General features: G+C 39.5%; 1 protein-coding gene across 1 annotated transcript in view; it reads left to right on the top strand.

Moving 5' to 3' along the window:
* The first annotated feature begins 11,974 nt into the window (after window positions 1-11,974).
* The window catches only part of RIT2 (Ras like without CAAX 2), a 349,576-nt gene continuing 333,592 nt past the window's right edge, over window positions 11,975-27,958 (top strand). The window contains exon 1 of the mRNA XM_008691412.1: window positions 11,975-12,208. Within this exon, the coding sequence (XP_008689634.1) occupies window positions 12,106-12,208 (103 nt within the window). The 5' untranslated portion in view covers window positions 11,975-12,105. The remainder of the gene's footprint in view (window positions 12,209-27,958) is intronic.

Below are 27,958 nucleotides of genomic sequence, written 5' to 3' on the forward strand. Positions count from 1 at the left end.
GGGGGGCCCTAATTAGCTCGCAAATTTCTCTGGGACAAACTTTCAGCACTTTTGCTGCTCTGAGACTATTTTTTATTATTATTAATTGTAGAGTCTTCAAAATAATTCATAAGACAATTTCTGTTAAACTTGTTCATGGCTAAGAACAGCTTAGATAAATTATTTTCAACCAATCTTTTCCTTGTTTGAAAATCTAAGTTTCCCCGTGCTGCTCTCTCTAGAAAGCCCAGCTGGGTTTCAGTTTGGGAGACTCTTAATTTCTACTTTAAGCATCTAACAGATATCTAATGATATTTCTGCCTCAGTCCTTAGCCAACTTCATTCTGTTCACAGCCTGCAGAGAACTGAGGACAGTAATTCTCAGTGAATAATAATTTTTTCCATCAGGTATCCTGATCTTTCTTCTGCAAACCCAATAGTACCTCAGTAGCATTTTTTTTTTTTTTGATGCTTTAAGAGGCTTAATGTGTGTACTTAGTCTCACAATCAGTCAATACCTACCAATCTCAATAAGGACTTTGTCTTACTTTTTAATTTGTCTAACATTTAGTCCACATTATTTTCTTGGAGTTGCCAATGTCTTCTCCCATTGGAGATTGAGATTAACCACCAAAATCCACTACACTTTACATTCCTGGTCTATTTTGGGGTGTTTATGAGAGGCTCTAAGTGCCTCAGCAAGCAAAGAAAAGTGCACAGCTAGTGAATATTTCATGGCTTCTGCTGTCTTGGAAGTTGATCGAGGCTTGTCTGCATCCAAGCGCAAGTCCACATTTGGGGAGAAAGTGGAGACCATCCCCACACATATATAAAGCAGCAATTAAACCCAAGAATCACTGGAGCTGGGTTTTGGGGCCACATAGAACAGTGCGGGATGTCTGTTGGACACCACAATTGCAAGTGATTTTTAGCAGTGTCTCCAGTCTCACTGTGAGGAGTGACACGTTTAGATTTGCTGGCTGGGTGGACAGACAGAGATTATGAGCTTTCGGAGCTATAGCAACAGGAAGAAGGTAGCAGAGGACCTTTATATGGGGGTTATTAGGATACTAAAAAGTCTTAATCTGTGTGACAGAACTGTCATGGAGATGTTGTGCCTAGAAAGAAGAGCAGAAGGGATAAAGTAATTGTGCTAAAGGATGCAAAGGGCTTTCTCATCAAAGTGGGAGCCGACTGTTTCCATGTTGCTTCTGAAGGCAGAAGTAAGATAAGCGGAAGATAAGAGAAAGACTTCATCTCAATATAAATAAATGATTTGTAACAATCACAATGATAAAACACTGAATTATTTCATCTTGAGCTCTCAGTCTCTGCGGTATCAAGCCAAAGATGGATGAATGCAACTCTGGGATGTGAAAGATATTGCAGGGATGGAGAAGTAGGTCTAGGTGACTGACAAAGTCTTTCTGGATTTCGGGATTCACATTATCTTCTTCAAAGGACAAATTGATAACCAGAATTCTGCTTGATGAGTGCAGAACTAACGTGATCCAAGGCTTAAGGCAGCGGCAGGCTCTGTTGGCTCCTAGAACTCTCCCAATCACAGACAGGGGCTCCTGATTTGACATAAGGTACATGGGCTGAGGCCCTGGTAACTCTTTCTCCACTGACTTACATTTCATTTTTAGGTTTCTTGCCATCCGTCTTCATTTAACTATGCTCAGTAACAAAATAAGACCTCTACTGGGGGCTCAAAACCTGACACATGAATTAATTATTTAGATTTAAATAATTAACTGATATTTTCTGGAAATCAGATTCTCTCTAGGCAAAGTTCAATCCTGGAAGAGCTATTTCCCATATAACACATGAGGGCACTTAATTAAACACGGATTTATCAGTTCAGGAAATTTCTCCTGGCTGGATCCCACATCCCCACAGTCTGATTTGGGTTCTTTTGTTTTTGCTGGAATTCCATTGTTTCCACATTGGTGTGATGTTGGACATCCTCCTCAGAGTAGCTTCTTTTAGCTTCTGTTTGGTATCTTTCCAAGATGCTGTTTCTTGTATTTCTTGCCTAAGAAACACACATAGCAGTTAAATGGAGGAGAAAAAAATTCTACTTCCTCCCTGTCCTTCACCTGCTCCTGCAGCAACTGGCTTCTGACCTTATGGTTTTACTGGTGCTTTGTATCAAACCCAGCACTGTGCCTGTGCACTTACCCCTTCTTTTCTAAGAAGAATGAGGAGAAGAAGAATGAGTAGAGTGAGAGTACAGTGTCCTCCAACTCTATTACTTCTGTCATCATTGTCATCAACTTCCTTTCCTCTGCATTCTGGGAAGCATTCTTAAGTTTCTCCTCCACTTTCACTGATTTAAGTTTTAATGATGTCAAATCTGATTGTACCATCTTTGGTTTGGGGTTAAACTCCATTATTGAAACAAGTTTCTTTACATTTTCAATACTATTTTCTTTTATTATTATTATTTTTAATCAGTCTGTTGTCATTGCATATAGGAACTGATATTTAATGAGAACCTACTATGTGCCAATGCTAGTTTCTGGTACTAAAGTAACGTGCATTACTTTATGATTGCTATGTTGTGTCTCCCACTACTCTACTTTACTCTAAGATCCTTGTTTTCAGGTAACATTCTACCTTCGCTTAGAGACTCTACTCATTTTAGAGCTTTCTACTTTTCTATAGAGGCCATATTCTGGCATACTCTTAAGAATTTGTAAATATTCTTTTGGAGCAAAAATTAAAGAGTTTTATTATTTTCAGAGGTCTTAGTTTTCTCTTTGTCGTAATGGCAACTTTTATTTCTGGTGCCACAGTATTTTTCAGAAACTCCTTTTTTGGTTACTCATCCATCCTCAGATGTGTGGCTCTGTCTGAACCTGTTAGACCAGACTAATGGTCCTCACTCTTACTTACTTGAACCCGGAGTATTTAGATAATCCACAGTATCTAGCATGCCTTCCTTCTAGGGCCATTGATTTCTCTGGTTTTCCTGAGACTATCTTTCCAGGGTGTGATACTTAAATATCCACACCCCTCTCATGTACCTGACATACTGCCATTTCTGTGAGTTGCAGTTATGAATAGATTTACTTAAGAGATTGTAGGAAAGTGGGCTTCTGACCATCTCAAAATCAGCATTTGGAAAGTGAAATAATTCATGTCTCATTTTGTGTTTGGTGCAAACCCTCATCTCTAAGCTGGGGGTGGGTACAGAGAGTATATAAATTTCACAAATTTCCCTATTAATTTTTGGGACAGCAGACTGATGGATTTCATTAAGCCAAATCCAGAAATGTCAGTGATATTGTTTTCTCTAGTTAGTCTTTTTGTTCCCTGGCTTTGTCTATTTTAATTGGAATGTTGGAGGCTTTTTACTAGATATCATTTTGAATTATTAGCTTTCCACCATAATTTCTTTTTGCGATACTGACAAGCTATAGAGGTGAGTTGAGAAAAAAATTCAGAAGCTCAACAAAATATACCCCAGGATTAGAGGACAAGACATATGAGTTTAGACATAAGGGACTAAATTTACACAGTCTACAAAAGAGAGGTCTCCGAGGGAGGATCTTTGTGACATGATCTATAAATATCGTCAAGGTAACAAAATAAACAAAGCAAATTATTTACAGTCACAAAAGATAATAGGACAAGAATGATTGTCTGGAGTTAAGTGAGGGAAAGTTTATAATAGGTTATAAAAAGAGAAAGTTTTTAGTTGAAAGCAAAACCAAATAATATAACTAACACACAAAAGTCAAGATCTGTCACAGACCTGTAATAAAATGTTGTTTAAAAAATTTACAGGAATAGAAAAATGTATTTTTAAAAACTAAAGATGAATGATTATTAAGTATTCATTGTCATAATTAAGATCAAGTCTCGGTATTTCCTGTTCCCTCATTGTAGCATCTTTGACAAGCTATTTTTAAATATGCATAGTGAGAAGAACATTAATTGCTACATATGACTGTTGTGCCCACTATATTTTAGGAATAATTTCCCATCAGTTTTATAACCATTCCAAGTCATATCTTTTTTTTTTTTAAAGATTTTATTTATTTATTCGACAGAGATAGAGATAGCCAGCGAGAGAGGGAACACAGCAGGGGAGTGGGAGAGGAAGAAGCAGGCTCATAGCAGAGGAGCCTGATGTGGGGCTCGATCCCATAACGCCGGGATCACGCCCTGAGCTGAAGGCAGACGCTTAACCGCTGTGCCACCCAGGCGCCCCTCCAAGTCATATCTTAAACAAGGACAATAGTGATCTTATCATACTCTTTTCTGTCACTACCAAATTTTTGAAATAAAACATATATGTGTCTGTGCTTAATTCCTCAAGTCCTACTGATTTCTTCGTCTTTTGCTATTTTACTTCCATGCTCACTTTTCTACCAAGATTGCTCTCTTCATGAATGAGCTCTCATTTCCTAAGTGGAATGGCATATTATCACTTCTATTCTTACATGACCGATAGGACTGACCAACTCTTGCTTCAGGAAAGCTCTCCTTGCTTGCATTCTATTCTTCTGGTGGCTTTCCCATATCTCTGTATATTTCTTTTTTATTCTCTTGGCAATATGGATCTACATATTATAGTATTATTCTGCAGATCCAATAAGAAGATGACAAAAAATTTCTTATCCAAGTACCTTGCACAGAGAACTCAGCAAATATTATCCTGGTTGATTAAAGACACCCTTTATGCTCTCTTCTTTCTAGGAAGAACTCCATAGAGAATCTCATCTCTTGCTGTGATTTCATTTACCACTAATAAACTAAAGATTTCCTAATCCGTAATCCATATCTCTAAGCCTCTGCCTTTCCTCTGAACTCCAAATCTGTCTTTTGAAACTATTCTCCTTATATGTCTAACCAGATATTCCAAAAGTAATTTAAACTTAATGCAATAGAAATTTGACTCATTATTCACATCTCCCTCCTTGACTTCAGACCTGTCCACTCTTTCTCGATTCTGTATCTCAAGCAGTGATACTGTTAACCTTCTGGTGTAACCAGTGATCTAAGCAACACACCTCAGCCAGTTTTGGTTCCTGTCTGTTTCTTATTCCCACAGGCCCATGGAGCACTAATATCTGACAAGTTTCCTCTAGTAATGTGACATGGATCACATTCCCCTTTCCTAGTTTCTCAGCTGTGGACCTAGTTCATCTAGTTCAAATTATCATCTACTTTCTGCTGGATGACTGAAAGAGCCACCCAAGCCATCTTATTGGTCTCTAGCATATTCTCATTGTAATCCATTTTCCATAGTACCTTTAGCGAGAGCTTTGCAAGCTTTGTAAATCACACACTCATTCATTTCACATCTCTGCTTAAACACTGTCCCTTGTGTCACATCACCTTTTGGGTAAGTCCAAACTTCTCAGAATTGAAAAAAAAAAAAAAAAAGGATGGGGGGCCATCAATTTACTTCCAGACTATGTTTCCTAGATTTCTTTCCCCTTCTCCTCCTCCTCCTCCTCCTCCTCCTCCTTCTCCTCCTCCTCCTTCTCCTCCTCCTCCTACTCCTTCCTCCTCCTCCTCCTCCTCCTCCTCCTCTTCTTCTTCTTCTTTTAGTGTAACTATGGTCTTTATATTTCCTTTTTTAAAAATTTTTTATTTTGTTCAGTTAGCCACTGTATAGTAGTACATCATTCGTTTTTTGTGTAGTGTTCAATGATTCGTGAGTTACGTATAACACCTAGTGTTCCCTCCTACACATACACGCCCTCTTACATAGCACATACTAGACGGAACAATGGCCTCAAGCATTAACTGCTATTTCCTCCATGATTTGGCACAAACTGTGCACCTCTCCCATTGCTCTGTCCTTGCTTCAATTCAGTACCCACTTGTGTGGGACTGAAATGACCAACACCCACAGACCATTTCTCTCTTTCTTGGATGGTATTTGATAAATGAGTGAACTTTCTAATATTCTGATTTTACACCATAAATGAGTGTTCCCAGGCACTGAATTTATATCATCTCATTGGAACTTCACAAATACCAAATATTTTAGGTTTTTGTTTTGCAGATGAGAAATTAAAGCTCTGAGAGGTGAGAAGATTTGTCCACATTCACACTGTTAATAAGTTGGTGAAAGAAGTCAGATCAATAATGAGGGCTCTCTTACTCCAAAATCTGTTTTTCCACTATCATAGGTGGTCATAGTGGGATATTTTGTAAAGTATTAAACTTTCTTCTACTCATTATTCAAAGAATTGATCAGTAATCAGTGAGTATGAGATCTCTTCCCCAGATGGAAGGTTATCCTAAATGTATTCAAGGCACCTCCCCAATTCTAATTTCTTTACTCTCAGGGGAAACTGAGACAGTCTCACAACTAACTCTTGGTAGAATCGTAACACTATCTCAATTTTTAAGTGTAGAAAACTACTATCTTAATGTTAATAACAAGGCTGTGTGGTATTTGTAACAGAATATAAATTATCCAAGTACAATATTAAAAAGCTTGATATAGCACCATTTTGTATATTAATGTAGTTTTAGTAGCTTCTTATTTATCCAGAACTTGAACACAATGTATTCTGGATAGTCAACAATTCAAACTGATAATTAATTGACTGGCATCTATTACAAGATAAAATCATAGCAAGTAAAATGTATCAAAATTATACTGAATAAAATTAAATATTTCTTGAATATTACATTATCTCACATAGCCTCAGAGTTATCATTGCATATATTAATATAATTATACCATAGACGTATGAAAGTAAAAGACAACTGAAATCTCTGGTCAATAAAATGCAGATAGAAAATTTGGATATTTTTCTGAAACTTATTAGTATACAAAATTTTTTGGTCTTCTATGGTTTAGATATTCATACCATTATCTTGTCCATGTGTTTAAATAGGCTTAGCCCTAATATTTTGCTTTTACAAGGTGAAAGTCAGTTTTGATGACTGAAGAGTAAAAATTGCAATCTGTAGTAACCACATCAGATTTTACTATGAAGTTTATTGGTCAAAAAGTCTTAACTTTTTTATTGATACTTTTTGATATGTCAGCACCTGGGCCCAGAACCATGGGAAATATAAAAAAAAATGTAGGGGCTCCCTTCTCAAGTAGATTACAATTCAGCAAATTATGGACAGCTGAGTGAAATGAGTGACTACAACAATAATAAATATAAAGAAATTGAGCTTAGTTTCAAATGACTGGAATTTGAAAGGGTCACAAAACTTAAAGAAAAGTAACTTGATCAAGACCTTGATTTTCTTCTAATCAGAAGCTTGCATTACTGTTCAAAGTTGGGCACCATGCTTTGTTTAAAGATAAAGTTTAAAAAAGAAAGAAAGGAAAGGAAAGAAATCCAAACTCTGTATGCTGCAATTTAAAGCTCATGGTAATTCACCTACCACCTAAATTTTAGACAATGATCCTAGGTTCTTATGCATCAACTATATAGTATTAATTTGCAGTTCACCAAACACTCTATTCTCTAATCTTTGAATACCCTGTTTTTGTCATATATTCTATTTGAAGTCCTATTTTAAGTGTAGTCCAAGGTACTCCCTCTTCCTTGACACCTCACCTTGTCTTTTTATTTGAATCAGTCTCTCCTTCCCCCCATGTTCCTATCAGACTTGACTCTTCTCATTCATCTATTCAATTACCTACTACATGCTGGTTTATTCCAGAAACTGGTATGTAGGTGTCTTTCTCCCACATGAGGACAAAATCACTTCAAACTCAAGGACTATATTGTGTTTTCCTCTATTTTTTGAAAAACCCTAACACAGTTGAATGAATGATTTTGAGAATAAGCAAGTTAATCTGTATTTAAAGAATGAATCCATGTTAGACTGAATAAATGAATGAATGCAGGTTACTTAGATCATGTATAAGAGCCCTGTTTTCAGATATTTCAACCTTAATAACCCTTCAGGAAAAAAGTTTAGTTATTCCACAAGAATTATTAACACCTAATGTGAATTTTACTGAGTATTATCATGAGGAGGTCAATGTGATACAGAAGTCTGTGTGGTGCAGATGGAACTCTATTTCCCATTTGCAAAATCAGCTCTTTTCCACTTGATGTTTCCAGTTTTGTTTGCTTGTCCTGAGCAGTTGTGCTCTCTTCTGGCTTACAAAGGTCTTACATTTCATGGTGAGAACGTGCATGTCAAACATGAATTTACCCAGAGGTTATCAACTAAGTTGCTAACTATTTCTTCCCTCCATGATTTATCTTTTCATTAGGATACAAATAGTAAATAATACACTTTGAAAGGTTAATTTAATTAATAGTGCAACAGACAGGCACCCACTTGGTACAATTAATTCCCTCATTAAATAAAAATGGCTTCGTCATGTAGTACACACCAGGCACCGTGCTAAACTCTGGGGAGATAAAGATGAATATGGTGGCAGGGTCACCATTTTTTAGTAAAGTGAAATGGAATATAAATAAATCATTGTAAGAAATATCGTAAATACTCTAATAAAGGGAAGAGTGGCTTATGCTGACAAGGGTGTCGAAAGGTCTGCCTGTAAGTGACTAGAGAAGTAAGAGATGGATGTGCCTAAGCTCCCCCTAAAGAAAAAGTAGGATGGCTTCCATAGCGACTGGATACTTTAGCTGTCCCTAAAGGACTTTAGAAAGATATCCATGTAAATAGGTTAATGTATTCCTTTTGAAGGAATGCTTGTCCTCTAAGGACTGGAAAGGTGAGCAGCAGCTGACAGAAATGAGGTGGCATTTACTTGGATCTTGCTCAGGGAGCTGAGTGGCTCTGAAACAACATGGAACACCTGGGTCTTCATCTGACGGACATGAGCACTCAAAGGGAATCATGTGACATTCAAAATGGATGGCAAGTGCCAGGGTAGGTTAGAGGAAGCAAATATAAACTTCAATCATTTAATGATTTTCCTAAGCGTTTAGTAATCTGCCATGTAATAACTTCAGTTACTTAACTATTGCATTTCAATGACCATGTATACACCTGGAAGATACCTTCCTCTCTCTTCACCCCCCCCTTTCTTTCCCTTTCCCTTTCTCTCTCTCCCTCCCTCTTCCCCCTCATCTCTGACATGCAAACACACATGCACAGGAGTACACACACACTCCCTTAGACTTTTGGGTGCATTGGTTAAGGAACCAGGCATGCAAATTCACAAAATTTCACTAACTAAAACTGAAGATCAGTAGCATTAGAATGCTTCAAAATTCAAACATCAGTCAGTTTTGTGGCCCTTAGTAACTCAAGAGAAGGGACTAGAGTGGAGTACCTTAGAATTTCAAAAAAGAGGTAGACAAAGAAAGTTTTATGACTGGGAAAGTCCCACTGCCCTTCATGTTTTTCATCTTCCCTATAAATAGGGAAAAATCTTGCTGACTTCCATTTGAGGAGTACGGACAGAGGCATTAAACATTCAGGAGAAGGCTAACACACTAAATTTCCCTCTCATAATGCCCGCTGATATTTGACAAGCTACTCATCTATTTACTGTTAAAAGACATTTCCATAGGCTCTTTCCTCTTAACCAATATTAAAATAATTGTACAAAAGAACACCAAGGACACAGCTGGCATGACAATTCCTGTGTTTTACCACCAAATCAGAATGGCTGACATGGAAAACACAGTAACAGATGGTGGAACAGATAGCCAGAGGGGCAAATGATTTGCTCAAGGTCATAAGAATTTTGCACCAGAAGTAGAAACAAAAACCAGAAAGACCTTGAAGCGAAATGCTACTGTTTACATATCTCTTTTCATTGAGGAATAAAGTTTCAATGAATCAATTAAAGGATAATTATACTACAGCTACAGTTCTTTATTAGATCCAATTATGGAAATGACAGTTTTGTTGGAAGAAAGGCAAGTAGCCCACTTTGCCTGACTCTGTTCTATGGAGTGTGAGGACACAAGACTGGAATAAATTCTTTGTGTCCCTATGTGGCATTCTAGGCTATTAGATTGTGTTATTTAGGCATTTGATTCATGAATATATGTACAAAAGGGTCGGTCAGGTTAACATTTTCGGTAGATTTCCCTGACATTCGTGTACAGAATGAATTGAGTAGTGTGAAAGGGGAAAGGGCAGGGAGACTGTCCTCAGGGAGGACAAGCTGTAGGATTCCTCAGGCACAGAGGTCAAATACAAGAAGAGGCTGAACTGAAGTTAGAACTTGGAGGGTGGCATGCTCCCTGCAGAGACAGAGAACGATACTGACCTTGCTGAGGATGAGTGATACAAGCAAGGTGTTTGATGGCAGCGTCCAGGAGGCAGGTTCATTTTTAAAGCTCAGAGGGAAAGCACAAACTGGGCTCCATCAAAATTTAAAACTCTTGCTCTTTGAGATACTGTAGAAGAGCCACAGACTGGGGGGAAATATTTTCAGAACATATATCTGATAAAAGGCTTATATAGAATATGAAAGAATGCTCAAAACTCAGTAATGGGGAAACAAACATCTTGATACATCTATTTCGACAAATTTTGAACAGATACTTTAGCAAAGAAGGCATGCAGATGGCCAATAAACACTTGTAGAGATGATTTTCTCTTCTGATGAAAGCTTATGAACAGGGGCTGGGAGCACCATTAACTCAAAATAATCATAATCATAATCATGCAATTAAATAGTGCTTACAATTTGCCAGACACTGTTCAAAGCACTGTGCAAACATTCAGCTCACTTAATGAGTTAATAGAGCAGGGTTTTAATAATCCATTTTATAGATGAAGAAACTGAGGCACAGAGAGGTAAAATAATTTACCCAAGGTCACACAGCTATGAAGTGGCTGAGTCCAGATTTGAACACAAGCAGTCAGGCTCTAGAGCCTATGACTATTTGCTACCTCTCCAGTTACCAACAAAAATATGTTGAGCATCTCCTCTGTGCCCAGTGCTTGGTCATACACTGTAGAGTCATAAGGAACTGATAAAATATAGTTTCTTTCCTAGAGAAACTTAACATCTAAACAGAAAGATAAGCCTGTGTACACCAAACCCTTGACTGCATCTAATCATGATACAATTTCACAATTTGAAAAGAGACAACAAACATACAGAACATCATTATCACTTGTTTGAAAGACAGGGTCTGACTATGACAATTAGTGATTACTGAAAGCATTCCAAGACCTCTATAATTTAGAAATTTCCCAAAGAAAAACAGACAAAGTAGAGAAGAGCAGAATTTGAAAGAATTCAAATAAGAGGTAGGAGTCTGGACATTTGAAAAAGAATCTTCTGGGATCTTTAATACTGTCATAATTGTCAGCAAAATATTTATTAAGTATCTCTTTCATGCTTGGCAGAATCCTTGTGTTTTACATTATCCTTAATAAACTAGTGTAAACAAGAATGATCCGTGTCCAAACATGACAATGACCTAATTCAAATACCTCCTTATGTTAGAACTGCAGCTGTCAAGTGAGCTGAAACGATTTCTGCTAGCCAGCTATTATTTCAATAACACTAAAGACCCATCCTTAAGAGCCCTGAGTTACTGGGTGTTTTTTTTTTTTTTCTTTTCAATTGGTAACATCTCTTTTCCCAGAATGAAAAACCATGCAAGAAGATGGAAGCAAGGAGATAAGCAGCAGACATCTTTCTTAATTAATTGACTCTGATTAAAAGAAAATAGTGTCTTTGAAGCTGTAGCTACAGATGTCAGCCTGTGAGACATATAGCATCTTCTAAGTCTCAGATTCACTCCATTCCAGCAGCCTAGCCTGGAAAGTAGCCAAATGCGTGCTTCTAACAACTGCGACCGCGCAGGGGGCAGGAGAGAGAAAGGAGAGACAGAGTGAGGAAGGGGAATGAAGAAAGAAACGGAGGAGGGAAAGGGGGGGAACAAAACAAAAACACAACAAACAGAGACAGAGAATGAGAGAAATTGAGGGAGACGTGAGAGTGAAGGATAGGAAGGAGGGGGGTGGGTGTAAAAGGCAGATTTTTATTGGAAGCAATTGAAGTGGTTGCTATGAGACCCGCTCGAGCAGAGGACCAGCAGCCAGCCCGACGCTGATGGTTCTTACCTCGTACTAAACCTTTCTTTTGACACAGTTTTAGAGTTGCTTAATATCTGAGCGAGCACCTGACACGGGCGACTTTTTCTTTCTTTTTTCTCCTCCCGTCTCTCGGGTAAGATGGAGGTAGAAAACGAAGCCAGCTGCTCCCCCAGCCGCGCATCAGGCGGGTCCAGAGAGTACAAGGTTGTAATGCTGGGAGCTGGGGGAGTTGGTAAAAGCGGTAAGTTTTAATACAAATGCTGGGGAAGGAGGGAGCTCTGGAGAGGCAACTCTATAGAGCGAATAATGATGGTAATGATAATAATAATGCCGTGGGAGGCTAGCTAGCTGTAGCAGTTAAACACAAGTATCTGAAAGGATGTTTAAAAGTGATAAGGACTGTTGAAAAGATGTAGAGGAGTCAGGAGAATGGAAAGAGCCAGAGATAATGTATAGAACTTAAAGAAGAGCTTTTTTTTTTTCCTTTGATTTCCTGCTGGGTGATATTTGATTGTAATTTATATGTCCTTTTTAAAGTTAATAACATGATATTTATGAAATAGCCATGATATCAGAAAAATATGCTCCTGTTCTCAAAAATACTCACATGAAGAAGGAGGTGCTATGACTAGTCAATGAAACACACACGCAAACACAAACACAGGGGCAGGATTATCAATGCTCATTGTTGTGTTTGTTTCTGAGATTAGGAGCTTCCTGTCCCCTTTTCCTTGTCTCTGAGCTGACATAGTATGGTGTGGTCTTTGAAAGCCATGAAGAAAGTTGGTTTCTGAAAGTGGCAGGGGCTGGAGGAGTGGTATTCTTTGTGGGAACTGTGCAGGGTGATCAAACCAAATTTTGTGGTTAACAGGTTTAGAAGAGAAAGCTACATGCTTAAGCGGATAGGGGATGCTAATGGAGGTAAAGACTGGTAGATTTATTTTGCTACATTAAAAAGAAGCAACAACAAAAGAAGTTGTCAGTGGTGGGGTTTCTTGTGGGGCTCAAAAGGCCAAATATAACAAATTCAAACAGTAGGTAGTAGTGTTTCAGGCTGATCTTACGGTGACTATCTTGGGGCTGTGGTTAGCACTAGAAAATAAAAGGGTAAATATAACTTTTTATATAAATTCAAAAAGATCCCCATGGGGGATACATCTGTGGGGATGTCAGAAAACAGAAGAAATATTAGAGTTAACATGGACCAATAAATAAATAAATAATAAATAAATAAATAATATATATATCTTCCATAGTTTTGTGCTTGACAGAAGGATTCAAAGTTGAGGCCAAGATTTTGGCATAAGAAATATCCCCACCCCCAAAAAGCTGATAATTTGGTAGTGAGTCCACAGGTGGTAAGAAAGTTGATCAGTAAAGAAAGGAGAATAGGGAGTGAGACTCTAGCCGACAACAAAGGTGGAGAGGTTAGAAAAATAGGAAGAGAGATAAAATTGACACATCCTCCCCCCTAAAAAAAACACCATAATGGATTACTATAAAAATAAAAGAAATAGGTGAATCTGGATTTCGTCAATTACTAAATTCTTGGTCTAAATGAGAAAAATAAGTCATCTCTTCTAATAAGGAAACGTGAAGTGAAAAACTTTACAACTGGGTAGGAATGAGGAATTTTCTAAAAGCTTTCTTTTTTTTTTATTTAATAGTTTGAAGGGGAAATATCAAAATAGGTAAGGATTAGGGAGGGAGGGAAAGAAGAAGGAAGGATAAAGAGAAAATAATCCGAAATAAAACTATCTTTTGAAAGAATATAGTCAGATGCAAGGAGGAAGAACAATGTGAGAATAAAATAGGAGAGAAACAGCTCTAAGAAAAAGGCAGGAGACAAATCAACAGAAATGCTAGCAGCTGTCTGTGAGGTCAGAGAGATGCTGCGAAAGCCCCACAGTGTGCCTGTGGGTTACCTTTGCTTGCTGGCTGGGTATTTTCCTGTTTCACCAGGAGCTTGGGGGATGTGGGAATAGCGTGACTGGTTTTTAGTCATATATTCCATGGAGATGGACCACAGAGAGAGGAGATGTAGGATAGGGCATTCTTTAGCAGTATACTTATCCTGGAGGTGATATTATGTCTACTGTTTTGACCTTCCCCGTATACTTTTGTACTGACTAATCATTGTCACCTTCCCAATAACCAGACATTTTTGACATGATGGAATGTTGGCAGAAATCTTTGACATAACAACACACTGGGCTGCTCTTCCCTTCACTGTCTACATTAAATAGTCGAGCAAAACTTTTTCAGTGTGATTAACACAGGAGTAGCCAGTTCACCTCCGAGATGGTTAAGAATAAAAGATGGTTAATAGTTCTGCTGTGCTGTTACTTTAGAGAGAATATAATTCACAGGACAATTCCAGGTCCAAAACATGCTGTCTTCGTGGCTAAACGTTGGGAATCAGAGTGATCGAGTCATATCTTACTCTTGAGCTTCGCCCTCTGATTCATTCGGTGTTGACAGTATATACATATTCAAGCACTGATTCTCAACATTAACCTCTTTTGAAGGTTAAAATGTTTGCTTTCAAGTGAACTGAATTTTTTTTTAAGAAAAAAGCCACTTTTTGTGTTGCTGAATATCTGGATCAACAGAGCCCCGATTTACTTTCCTTCCCACAATTTTCAATGGTTTATGTGAAAGAATTGCACAAACCTATTCAGGTGGGTTGTGTGAAGGGATTTTGAGGAGAAATCTGCTGTTCTGAAGAAACTAAAGATGTATCAAGCTATCATCTGTTTCTAATTCTGAGTCATTCTGAGTCTGCCTTGAACATGAATGAGAAACTCAATTTACTGGAACCATAATTTTTAAATGAACAGAATCTTGGAGATTGTCTATGCTTACTGTGAAATTAGATTTTTTCCCCCTATCCATATTTTACTAAGACATCTTTTGGTGAGTAAGAAATTTTGGAAGGATTTGCAACTTCACTGAAACAGGATTTCCCACAAGATTTAAAATGTATGGGTAAATAACAGTACTGTGTTTGAGAAATCTCAAACCACCAATCAACAAGTTGTTGAGCAGGTATTATGCATGGGCCCTGTGCTAGTTCCCATAGAGAGGAAGCAAGAAGGAAGTGAACATTCCTGTGGCAGTTATGGAAACGTGGTTTTCATGCTAATCTCCAGTCTTCACAATCTAAATAGCTGTTGCCAATTTGCAAATGGAAAAACTGAAGCCCACGGTGACCACTTGTGCTTGGCCACGGAGGTAGTAATAGATTTCTGTGACATTTTACCTGACTCTTCTACATTCTATTTGACACCCTAGAAGAAAGAACAAAGAGTTCTACCACTTACTATCAAGAAGAAAATAGGGTACCCGAGTGGCTCAGTCAGTTAAGCATCAGACTCTTGATTTTGGCTCAAGTCATGATCTCAGGGTCATGAAATTGAGCCCCATGTGGGCTCTACTGTGAATGTAGAGCGTGTTTGGGATTCTCTTTCTCCCTCTCCCTCTGCTTCTCCCCCACCCACCACGCACTCGCTCTCTCTAAAAACAAGAGGAAAAAAAGGAAAAAAAAAAAAAAAAAAGAACAGGCCTGTTGGTGATGCATTCTCTACTTCTTGAATATTATATCTAAAAGTGATTTCTACCATCTAGACTAACACTCTTATTTATGTATCTATAGCTTTAAAGATTTTAAATCTATAGTACACAAACATAATATGTATATTATTTATAAATGAAAACATATTTATATCATATTTATATTTATATAATTAAAAGTTAATATTATCCAAGAGTGTTGTAAATACTGAGAAAACAGGATGAACAAGAAAGACTCCTCACTCTGTCTGAAAGCTGGAGGAACCGAGGCCCGGGAAGTTGAAGGGACTTGCCAAATTCATGCCACAGTTGTGGCAGAGTCAAATCTAGAACACAACCCTCCTGACCCCCTTGAAGCTGTTTTTACTCTATATCTGAGTTTTTACATAAGGTATTGTCAAAGAAATTGGATCAGTTACCCAGTGAATTTGGTAGTGAATTAGGCACATTCTAGCCTCCCTCTCTTTGTTCCACTGCCTACCATCCTTTCCCCTCCCTCAAAACAGAGAAAAAAGTAAAAACTCACAGCTATAGTTTAAGAGTTTAATGGAGTCTAAACAATCCTTGTTGTTGTTTTTAAGCATGAACTTTTCTCTGTCTCTGTAGTTTGGAACATAAAGACTTTTCTCCCATGACAGAGCATGGCTAGTGTCTGCTTCCTTCCCCTGCATTGCCATCCGGTCCTTCCAGCTCAGACTCAGACAGCAGATCTTATCCAATAACAATAAGACCTTACTTTCCAAGATACTTTATTCCTACTCTGTTTTATGATCTGAATTGAGGGTGAAATAAATTGAGGCAAGCAGGTCATCTGGTCCCTGTGTTCAGACGAGGCATCTGAGGCATGGAAGTATTGATTTTTGTCCAAGAGTATACAAAAGGAAGTAAGAAATAAGAAAGTAACTCACGTTTTCTAACTTGAAATTGTTTTCCATCAAATTCCGTGAGAAAAGTAGGGGAAGTATTCGAATATCAGATGAGATTGACATGGACTTCGCCACTCCCTAGGACGCATTTTGGAATTACCTTGGTGAAATTTTGTCAAGAGTGAAATATGTTTGAAGTAGTATGCAAGTGACTGGGTCGGGAAAGGGTGTTGTTCCTCACTGTTACTCTAGCCGTGACCCCTGCCCTCCGGGAGCTCACCGGCTCATGGGGGGAAATATATTGTTTACTACAAACTGAGAAGTTTATATTCATTCTCTGACATAAGAACTGGGGAAGCTCAGGGTAAGTGGTGGTTACATTTGCATGTAAAAGCTAAGAAGGCATCTCAGCTGAGGTGATACTTGCATTGTGTATTAAGGGATGAGTGGGATTTCTTGAAGTTGGGAAGGAACAGTACAGAGAAAGCAGAGGATGGAGAGGAAGAGAATTTAACAGGAACAGGGCATGTGAAGAGAAAAAGCCATGTGAGGGCTATCACAATAATGGAGGGACCTTGATAACTTGGTATCTTTGGGGGCATTTGGAAAAATCTCCCCTAAGTCACGCTGTCAAACTATCTCAGAAAACTGAAAAGTAAGACAAAACAAAACAAATAAGCTGAAAGCAAACAGAGTTTTAGGGGACTCAGAATTGATTAGAATGCATCCATTGTGATTTTTTTTAAGAGGAAACTCATTTGCAAAATAGGCAATCCTACTCTGCCCCACACTCTCCTACAATTTGTCTCTTTTATACATTGAGTTTTGTGAAGGAGGATTTTATAAAATGAAAGCAATAACAATATTTTCTGAGGTAAACAGAAAGCAGCACAAAACCAATTGCTTCAACCACAATGAATTGGTATAAGCAGGTAGAAAATCGAGCCTTTATCTGATGAATTCAATCAAGGCAAACAACCCCGTGCATCATCCCTGTCCCCAAGGCTCTGGGTTTTACCTCATTAGCAGAACTTTGGATCTGACAAAGCTGAATAATTGCCACATCATGACCATGTGTTATTTGAACCCTCTGAATTGCAAAGGCAAAGAAAAAAGATAAACAAGGGAAAAATGAAAAGATTTCAAGACTGGGCGGCCCTCTGCTCTCCCCCTTAATTGTCAACACCCTAGTCATACAGCACATTATCACTCACTGCGATCCTTGGCGAGAATTGGCCAAGAGGGCCCAGTAAGGCTCCGTAGAAAAGTAAATTGATAGCCACTGGCTCAAATAATGATTGAAAGTGTAATTCAGGTAAAAGATGTTGACGAACAATATTTCCACAATTATATGCACTCTATAGATTTTAAACTGATAAAAAAGACTTAGTACCATCCTATGTCTTTATCAGAAAAAGGGCCTGGAGATGAATGAACTTGTATCGATCCCTGACTACCCGCGTGCTGGGTGCCTTGCACGTACACATTCACTTCGGAGCCCCAATGGCCAATGATCTATGGCATTCACCTGACCCCGTTTACTCCTCACCTCGATCCGGGGAGGTAGACGTCAGTGTCTGCACTTCATACATGAGAAAGCTGGGCCCACAGAAAAAAGTGATGTACCCAGAGACGCAGAGCTATGAGATGATGAGCCCGCGGCACCACGTATCTATCAGTTCAGTGCTCACACTGTTTTCATTTTCCCACGCTGAGAGTTTTCATTGTGTTTCTTGAGGAGACAGTACATTAAACCTGAGTTCTGACTTCAGCTGAATCTCCATAGATCCATTGCAGACATCAGGCAAAATCACAGACACCAAAGTACGTGGCAGATTTTAATTTTGTGTAGAAACTATGGAGTGTTACCCTGATTAGGTGGGAAAGGCATGGAATGTTCTGAGTCAACAAGGTATAGGCACCAAGGGCATCCTGTGTTCTGGTTCATTCTGAGACCCCTGGGGGCCTCATCCACATAGGGAAGTGAGGACAAGCCCCTCAGCTTGACAAAATCAAGTAACTCAGTAATAAGAAATTATTAAAAATTGGAATTACGTTAGTGAAGAAAATAAATGGGGTGCTGGATATATCAGGTGGATTTTGAAATCTGTTGGGTGCTGATCAGTTTTAGGGAGAATATTTTCTCTATATGTGTATATTACAGAGTAATTGAAAGAAACTCCAGTCACAAATGGGAACTAACTTTCTCTGTCTTTTATTTAATAAGAATAGAGGGTGTGTGTGTGTATGTCGGCGTGTGTCTGCGTGCGTGTGTATCTGTGTATGTCTGTGTATCTAGACCTATGAAAGGCCCTGAACTATTACCAACAATGACACCCCCCATCCTGTCTAGTGGGGTGAAAAGGATGCATGAACAGAGAACTGTTGTGCAATGGGGTAGGTGCACAGGGAGAGATGTACACGTGGTATTTTGAAAACAACGTACGTTGTGGCTCAAGACGTTAGAGGAACCTCCCGTAGGTGGCTTAGCTGCTCAGCTCCAGCGCTGGAACAAGAAGCCTCCTAACTTCCTGGATGCTGGATTTTCCCATTGGACTATGGTGCCTCTTATAAATAAAACGGCATAAAGTCTGCTTCTCTTAATTGGAGGTTAGGCTACTGATGGTGACTGGTGTGTGTGTGTGTGTGTGTGTGTGTGTGTGTGTGTGTGTGTCTTGGCAATGTGGTGGGGTCCTGAGTACACTGATGGAGAGCAATTCTCTGCGTTGCTTACAAGCATGCCTGAAACTCCCTGACTGCTGAGTTTGGCTGTTATTTACAAAGCCCAGCAATGTGCTCAACTCAATCACTTGGGTTTTGCGCATTAATGTCAGCTCTCTGACGACCATGGCTAGCAGTGCCATCTGCTCTTCTGGTTCATCAGCGGACACCAGCGAAGTGTCATTACTGACAGTTGTGCCAGGTAATCTGTCCTGCCCTTTCTGCCTGCTCTGCCAGCACCATCACATCAGCATTGGCATAGGCGCTGTTCTGGTCTCCACGCTCGCAGGTCCTCGCCACTGCCCAGTGTATTGGGGAGATGGCAGTATGTGCCAGATTCTCCCTGGAGTGTGAGTAAAGCCCAGAGCAGGCTGGAGGACGTTGGAGGAAGCTGAGGATGTTGTGTTGAGAAGGAAATCAGAGGATGCACAAGGTTGAGAATCCCAGGGAAAAAATCTCTACTTGAACTAGAATAAGACTGTAGAGAAAATTGGCGGTCTCACAATAAGACAACAGACAAGGGTTTTTAAGTGGTTTGATAAGTTGTGTGGTAGGGGAAGGTCTTTGTTCAGAAGACAGCTTGTACAGGGAAAGCATTGCTTGGGTGTTTGGGTAGTTCCTCACTGAAGGGAGAAGGAAACCTTAGAGAGTTGATCACTCCCTACTTTCTCTTCACACGCTTTCAAGTGAGGAACGTGTCAGCGTTGTCTGTGCCTAAGCCCCTGTACACGCACCAGGAGGGATGATTCGCGTTCTGTCCAAACTATGTCTCTGTCAGTTGCTTGCCCCAATGAAAATAATGTGGATTTTTGAGTCTTTAATGTGCCTAATTCTGTTCTAAGTGCTTTCTGTACATTATTTCGTGGAATCCTCCAAGACACCGCGGTGTGGCTGTGGTGATTATCCTTAGATGACCGAGGAGAGAAGCGAGGCTGGGGGAGGCTGCGGAGCTCTCGCAGGAACCCAAAACCTGTCGTTGCCCTGTGAGAGTCAGCCTCTGTCACATCCTCTGCTCAGAACTCCCCATGTTCCCCACCTGCCCTTGATCTGTAGGATGACACCTTGGTGTAGCAATTATGACAGAACAAGGTGAACCGGAGGCCTGAGTGTGCAGAAACCCAGACTTGTGTTTTCTCATCTGTAAATAAGGATAACGCCAATACTGACCGCAACGACTCATTCTTGAGTGTGTGTAACAAAACCTCGCACATGATAAATGCCAGATAACGCGTGTAACGTAAATGGATAATTTGTCTTTAACTATTTGTCCTTAATACCATTTGAGCTTGCTCAGACTCTGAGTGTCTGTTTTCTCCATCCTAAAAAAAAAAAAAAAAAATGACATTATTTAAAATCACCTCAGAGGATTGCTACATCGATGATATTAGAAAATATTAAATACGGTGAATTATAGTGCCCAGGATATTCCATCCTTGATAAATCCATTGCTTGCTGTCCTTCCTCCTTCCCTCCTTTCTTCCTTCCCCTCCCCCTCTCTCCCACATCCCCACCTAAGGCAGTTCACCTCAGTAGAGCGGGAGATGGCAGATCTTTCAATGGGTTATAGGAAAATGCGATTTGGGTTGAATATTGTAAATGTGTCATTGTATCTCCACTTGCTCTATGCCTACTCCTGCTCTCTATATCCTTATATCGATTCGTTGGCTTTAGTCTCTTGAGTAGCAATTTCACTGACAATAATAATGGTGGCTTGCTAGTTACCTTAGTAAACAAACCCTGTATTCATCCTAATTGACCCATCACACGCACACACACAACACTGCCTCAGAGAGAAAGGATTTGAGGGTTTGAGGATAGTCGCCTGGCCTGCTACACTAGCCCCAAAGGGTTTGCTTGTAGGGGCTACGGTTTATAACACAGCAGGCCTGTGCTTGAATTTGGACTGATTTTTGTTAAATGGAAGAAATCAGACTCTTTATTTAGAAGCACGAGGGGCACATCTGTTATTTGAAATTGAATTGTACTTTAACTAATTGGTCTCCTCCCATCATCTTTTAACCCACGTGGACATCTCATTGCTTTCTGCTCCCCATTTCACCATCAGGGCAATTGTCCATTTTGGTTTTCTCTTCTCCTACTGAAACATCTTCAGTGGCTTGCCCGTTGCCCACAGGCTGACATCCAAAGTCCACAGGACTCCTGATGTCTGAGACCACGTGGGACTATCCAGCAACGAATCATCGAGGAGGCATCCCCAAGGCTCATCACATAGGGAGCAATGTTGTGTTGGATGGCGTAGAGGAATCAATCCAGACAGGGCAGAAATTTGGGAATGGGGCAACAGAGACAAATGTCAGAAGTCAGGAGGGATCAGTGAGGGGTTGAAGTAGAAAATCAAGAATACCTTGCAGAGGGAGTCCGATGAAGTATAAGCCTGAAGATCCAGAACCGAGGTTACAAAGGCCAAGATGGTGCAGAAGTGTCATTTTATGTTGGTTCTGGTATGATAGGATTTGTTGCACTGTGTCTCTCATTTCTCTCTTGATCTCTATGTCTCTGTGTCTCTGTCTCTCCCCCTCCTCACTGTGAGCTATGCTCTGATCTAAAAAGACCCATAACTACCAGAACAATCTGTCTTCTAGACAAATTATTCTACTTTTATCCTTCAAATTCTTGAGGCTTCTTCCCTATAGTATTCACATAATTATTCCAACATAAGCTCTTTCTTCCTTTCTCTCAATGTCTCCAGTTTTATCTTTCCTTCCAGATTCTGCACAAGTATTTTCTGCTCCTTCATATCTTCCCAGTCTACTCCAGTCTAGCCTTTGTCCCCTTACGCTTAAAATTCTTTCTGACTATTCATTTCATCACTGCTCACAGTTACACAGGTTCTTCTAGTGTCTGGGTTGTGGTCTTAAAATGTTATTTAAATCTTGCATTTTTATGTAACTTTCAGTCTTTTTATACTTTATCTCCCCATCTTGAATGCAAATTCCTACAAGATAGGAAATAGATTTTATATTGTCTTTTCTCTCCTGTGAAGCCTATGATAGTAAATTCTCAAAAATATTTATAAATTCAATTTCCCTCTTTCATCTTTGAGAAAGGATAGGGAGTAAGACACCACACTTATGTGGTGAAATAAAACTAAGCAATATTCTAAAATTCTGTGATGCAAAGAGCCCTGGATATAGAGAAAGAAACTGAAACCAATAGAAGCATAGTAGGTATGTGAGCGGAGGGGAGGCTATGGTTTGGGAGGAACCCAGGCTCAGGCTAGCATGAATACTCTTTGGTGACAATGGATTTGAAGATGAATAAGTCCGCTCTATGTTTAAGATGCTCAGTAACACAAAGAGGTGAAAGTAAGGCCGTGAACCAAAATTTCAGCTAGGCAAGAATAAGTAAGATGCATGTGCCGTGTTGCAAGAAGTGATGGTGTGCCAGGCAGATACCGTAGAGTCAGGACCAGTGCACATTCCTTGAAAGCCGAATGACGGGGACAGTTGGCAGCGGAACGCAGATGAGACACTGAAAATCACTCATGTTTTATTTACCAAATCACTTTCCACCTGTTACTGGAAGGAAGGTGGGGTAGAAGAAAAGGATTTTATGAAATGTTCTCAGGGGTGCCTGGGTAGCTCAGTCGGTTAAATGTCTGCCTTCCCCTCAGATCAGGATCCCAGGGTCCCGGGATGGAGCCCTGCATCAGGCTTCCTGCTCAGCTGGGAGTCTGCTTCTTCCTCTGTCGCTCCCCCTCCCCTTTCCCCTCTCTTTCCCACTCCCCTTCCTTCTCTTGTCTCCCCTTCCCTTCCCCATCTCCCATCGCCCTCCCCAGCTTTCTCCTCCCCTCCTTCCCTTCCCCTTCCCTTCCCTTCCCCCTTCCTCTTCCCCTTCCTCCTTTCCTTCCCTCCCTGCCTCCCTTGCTTGTGCTCTGGCTCTCCTGCTGGTGCTCTCTCTCTCAAATAAATAAATAAAAATCCTAAGGGGAAAAAAAAAAAAAGAAATATTCTTGGAAAACCTTAATGAAGAGCCTGTAGAACTTTGCTTACTCCTGCATTTTTTAGTTCAAAATGCTTATTAACTTAGTGAAAAATTATTTCTTTATTAACACTGAGAAAAACTGAGTTAGATTTTGATTATAACTCTGAATCCTAAAGAAACCACAAGTTTCAACATATTTTTCCTATGAGGGTAAAAATCATCCCAGGTCATGATTTAATTTTGACAACCTCTACTCTAAAATGAAGGAAAAGATGTACCCTGAAGAATAGCAGACAATCACAGGACCAGATTATAATCAAGGTATCACATTTTCTTTCTGGTTTTAGGGAGCTCTAAAATCAAGAAGGCAAGATCCATTTCATAGGTAAAATTGTTGCTGCTATTAAAAGACAAAATGAAAATTTTCTGTGCCCCCCTTTTCCCTGTTGTTTACCTACTTACTTCTTGCTACATGTTTTGTTAGAACGAAAGAGCTTAAGCAATCTAATATCAGCTTTCATAATTTCTTTAGACCCACGCCACAAACACCTTTAATATTTTTCTGCCCTTCAGATACGTATCTCCCACTTACTTCATTCATCACACAAAAGCAAATGGAAAACATATTTATATAGAGTACGCTGCTGTGACAAGCACACAAGTTATCTGCCTCTCTGAGCTTATTTGCATTTTCCTTGAGTGTAATTCTGAGACAGCCCAGCATGTTTGAAACAGTGTGGACTTTGAAGATGAATAGACTTGTGTTGAAATTCAGTTCTGCTACTTATAAGGTGGGTGACTTTGCGGATTTTTCTTTTTCTTCTTCCTGATCTCTTCATGTTGGAGGATCCAGAGTTTTATTCCTTGAACTTTACCTCATCTTTAATTTCTTAGATTATTTCATTCAGCCCTATGGCTGTCCTTATAGATCTTTGTATCTTTAGATGAAATTAAATTAATTTTATATGTAGATTAAAACCAGAAGGAGACATCACTAAAAGGACTAAAATTGGAGACTAACAATGCCAAATGGAGACAAGGATGTAATAGGGGTATAAATGAATACAACCACCATGGAAAATGAGTTGGCACTACGTATTAAGTTGAAGATATGGTAAGTTGACCATATGATCTAGCAATTCTATTCCTAGCTATATATACCCAACAGAAATTCACACACATGTGGATCAAGAGGCATGGCCAGAGTGTTCATAGTAGCATTATTCCTAATGTCTCCAAATTAAAAGTCTAAATCCCCCAAATGCTCACTGCATAAGAGTGAATAAATCCATTGTGTTAGATTTGACATTACATATATAAGGTTTATATATATACACAAATCACAAAGGAAGGCACACCCACAAAATTTGGATATTAGTTGCCTGTCGAGGGAGGGAGGAGGTGGTCATTGAGAAGGGCCTGGGGGACTCTGCAGTTCAGGAGATGCTTTTGTTTCCATGTGGGTGGTGGTAGCATGAGTGTTCACTTTGTGATCAGTCATAGAATTGTAAAATTTTCTTTTGTGTACCTTCTTAAAGTATAGTAAATTTCAGGGAGAAAAAGATTTATGACGGTTTAAAACATTTTATCTCCATTCCAGACTTCCTTCCTAAACTCCAGTCATGTATTCAACTCTCTACTTGACATCGTCACTTAAATAGCTGATAGCAATTTCAAACTAAATATGTCCAAAACTAAACCATTGATCTTCCCAAACTTGTTTCATTTAAAGCTTCCCTCTTATCAGTTGATGCCACCTCCAATCTTCCTAGTTGCTCAGGCCCCAAATCTTAGGCTGCCATTGCTCCTTTCCTTCTCTCATACTTCCACATCCAAGTCATAAGCCCTTTCGACTTTATCTTTTACATGTATCCAGAAGTCTCCTTTTCTCAAAACTCAGCTGTTACCACCTTGGTCCCAGGTACCATCTACAACCTGTCACCACCCTAGTCCCAGGTACCGTCTACAATCTGCGGGATTGCCCTAACTCTTCTTCATGCTTCTGCATTATCCCCTGTTATTTATTCTCAACACAGCAGCTACAGTGGTCCTTTTTTTCACATTCTATATATAAGTGAGATCATATAGTATTTGTCTTTTTCTCTGTGACTTATTTCACTTAGCATAATACCCTTACTAAGGTCCATTCATATTGTCTCAAATAGCGGGATTTCCTTCCTTATGGCTGAATAATTTTCTGTTGTGTGTGTGCATATGTACACACACACACACACACACACACACACACACACACACCAGTTTTTCCTTATCCATTCATCCATCGATGGACACTTAGGTTGTTTCCACATCTTGGCTATTGTGAGTAATGTTGCGATACGCCTAAAGTGATTTCATTGAGATTCATCAATTTTCTTTGAGAGTGATTTAATCTCTTAAAGATAAATACCCAGAGGTGAGACTGCTGGATCATATGCTAGTTCTATTTTTAATTTTTTGAGGAACCTCCGTACTGTTTTCCATAGTGGCTGCACCAATTTACATTTCTACTAACAGTGCCCAGGGATGTCTTTTCTCAGAATGGTACCTTTAAACTAAAATTCAGATTCTGTTATTCCTGTGCTTAGAACACTGCCACAGGCCCTGTTTCACTCACAGTGTTCTTAGTGGCCCATGTCACTTCTCTGATCCACCTACCATCTCTCTTGCTTTCTGCCACATGCACACTCTCCCCATAGGGCCTCTTTCTAGCTTTTTCCTCTTCCTAGAATAATTTTCCCCAGATATCTGCTAGGCTTGCGCTATTTCTTTCAAGATTGTGCTATCGTTTTTGTCTCAATGGGCTTATCCTGACCAGCTTATTTTATTGAAAATCTCACCTGCGTGTAACACCTCCTCATAATATCTTTTTCTTGGGTCCACTTTTTTCTTTATATAGTACCTATTATTTTCTAACTCAATTATTTATTATGTTATTGGTTATTGTTGGCTTTCCCCAACCAGAATGTCTTTGTTTTCTCAAGTTCCCAGTACATAAATGAAATAAAATTACCTAAACTTGAGAAGACTCCATTTCTTTATCTCTTAGGCACGGATAATAATGCCACCCTTGCCAGGGGATTGTAAGATTCAAGGTAGCAGCAGTGGAGAAGAGAAGTAGTAAGATCCTGGGTAGTTTTTGAAATATCAAAAGGAAGAGGAAAGAATTGATAGGAAATGGTTGTCGGACCAAGCAATTAGAAGGGTGGTTTTTGCCATTGAGTGAAATAGGATTATTATATATAAAGTTCTTGGCACTAAAAACCCAGAAGCTTATTCTCTCTCTCTTTTTAAAGTTTTATTTATATAAGTATTCTCTAAGTAATCTCTGCACCCAACATGGGGCTCGAACTCACTACCCCAAGATCAAGTTGCATGCCCTTCTGATTGAGCCAGCCTGGTGCCCCCTCTAAATCTTATGTGGCAGAAGAAAGTATGCATAGCTCTTGACATTGTAAAGAGACACGACAGAGACCCATTCAAAATCACTAGATGCTTATATTCCAGTTGGGTTGGAGACCTTTTCAAACAGAACTTGTACTGCAGGTCTGATATGAAGATTAAATCCAAATGAAACAGAGGTCATACTTAGAGTGGGCACCAGATAAATGTTTGAAATTCTTCTTTATATTAATAAAATAGCTCAAAGTTGAGGTAAGAAAGAGAAACATGAATAGGTATAATGTAAGTATGCAAATTTACATTTACACATTCTAGTGGAAACAGAGTAAGTAAAAACTTATTTATAGATTATGGTAATCTTGGAAATCTCCCTCTATTAAGGAGGTTTTTGAACCAAACTATTCATGCATTTAATACGTGGCTTAGAGGTATTGAGCTCCTGCTTTCCAGCCATTGTTCTGGGTACTGAGAAACACAGCTTCCGCCCCCACCTTCACAAAAACTAGCATAATGGTAAAGAGAGACTGGGAAAATTACCAGCACCAAAGCTTTAAAGCTGATATTGTTGGCATTCACTTTTCTGCTTATCTTTTCCACATAAATGTGCCTTACGTGAGTTAGACAGAACCAAAATAGAAAATCAGAAATCTCCCCCCTCTGCTGTCCTTATTTGATCCTTTCTTGTCACAGTCTTTTGCCAATAGCATGGAGGTTTCTCCCAGGTTCACGGCCCGGACGTCACCTTCTTCGTTCTTCCTATTTCACCTTCTCTCTTTCATCCCAAACACCCATGTGACTGTTCACTCATCCAAGGCTGGGTTTGTTTTGTACAGTGCTGAAGAGCACGTTTCTGAAATCCTGTTACCAACATCCGAATGCTGGGTCATTCACTTAGTAGTGCTGTGATCTTGGGCACGTTGCTCGGCGTATCTGTATCTCACTTTCCTTCGCTGTCAAATAAGGAGGATGATACACTGGTCTTGCAAGGAATTAATGCATGCGCTTCCAATGAATTAATGAGAATGAAGTGCTTAGAGCAGCACCTGGCACTTCTCCGTAAGTGCTAGCTACTGTTGTGATTGCTGTCACTATTCTCACTGTTATTATTATGTCTTTCCAAGAACTTGTTCAGTCTAATTCAGGCTGAAGACAAGGTTTTCTATTTTTTATCCAGTACTGAGATGACTTCCCTTTCTCCTTATTCCCAGAAAAGCATTTCTCATTTACTTCCCTACCTGCAACAACTGCTATTTGAGGTTTAAGGTAAACATATTTATGTGACCCTGAACAAATGGGCTAGAGTGATGGGGAGCCAAGGCCAGATTTTCTAAACAGTTTCTAGGAAAGCAGGTGGCTGCTAAATCCCAAGCCTCCGGTCCTTCTCAGAAAGCAAGAGAAGTATTTCTTCCCTTTTAGAAAACTCTCTGTTTGACCATAAAGGGTCACTGCCTGGAATCATCCCGAACATTCAAAGAAGGACTTTCTAA

Source organism: Ursus maritimus, unplaced genomic scaffold, assembly GCF_017311325.1.
Source record: "Ursus maritimus isolate PB19 unplaced genomic scaffold, ASM1731132v1 scaffold_18, whole genome shotgun sequence".
Lineage (NCBI taxonomy): Eukaryota > Metazoa > Chordata > Mammalia > Carnivora > Ursidae > Ursus > Ursus maritimus.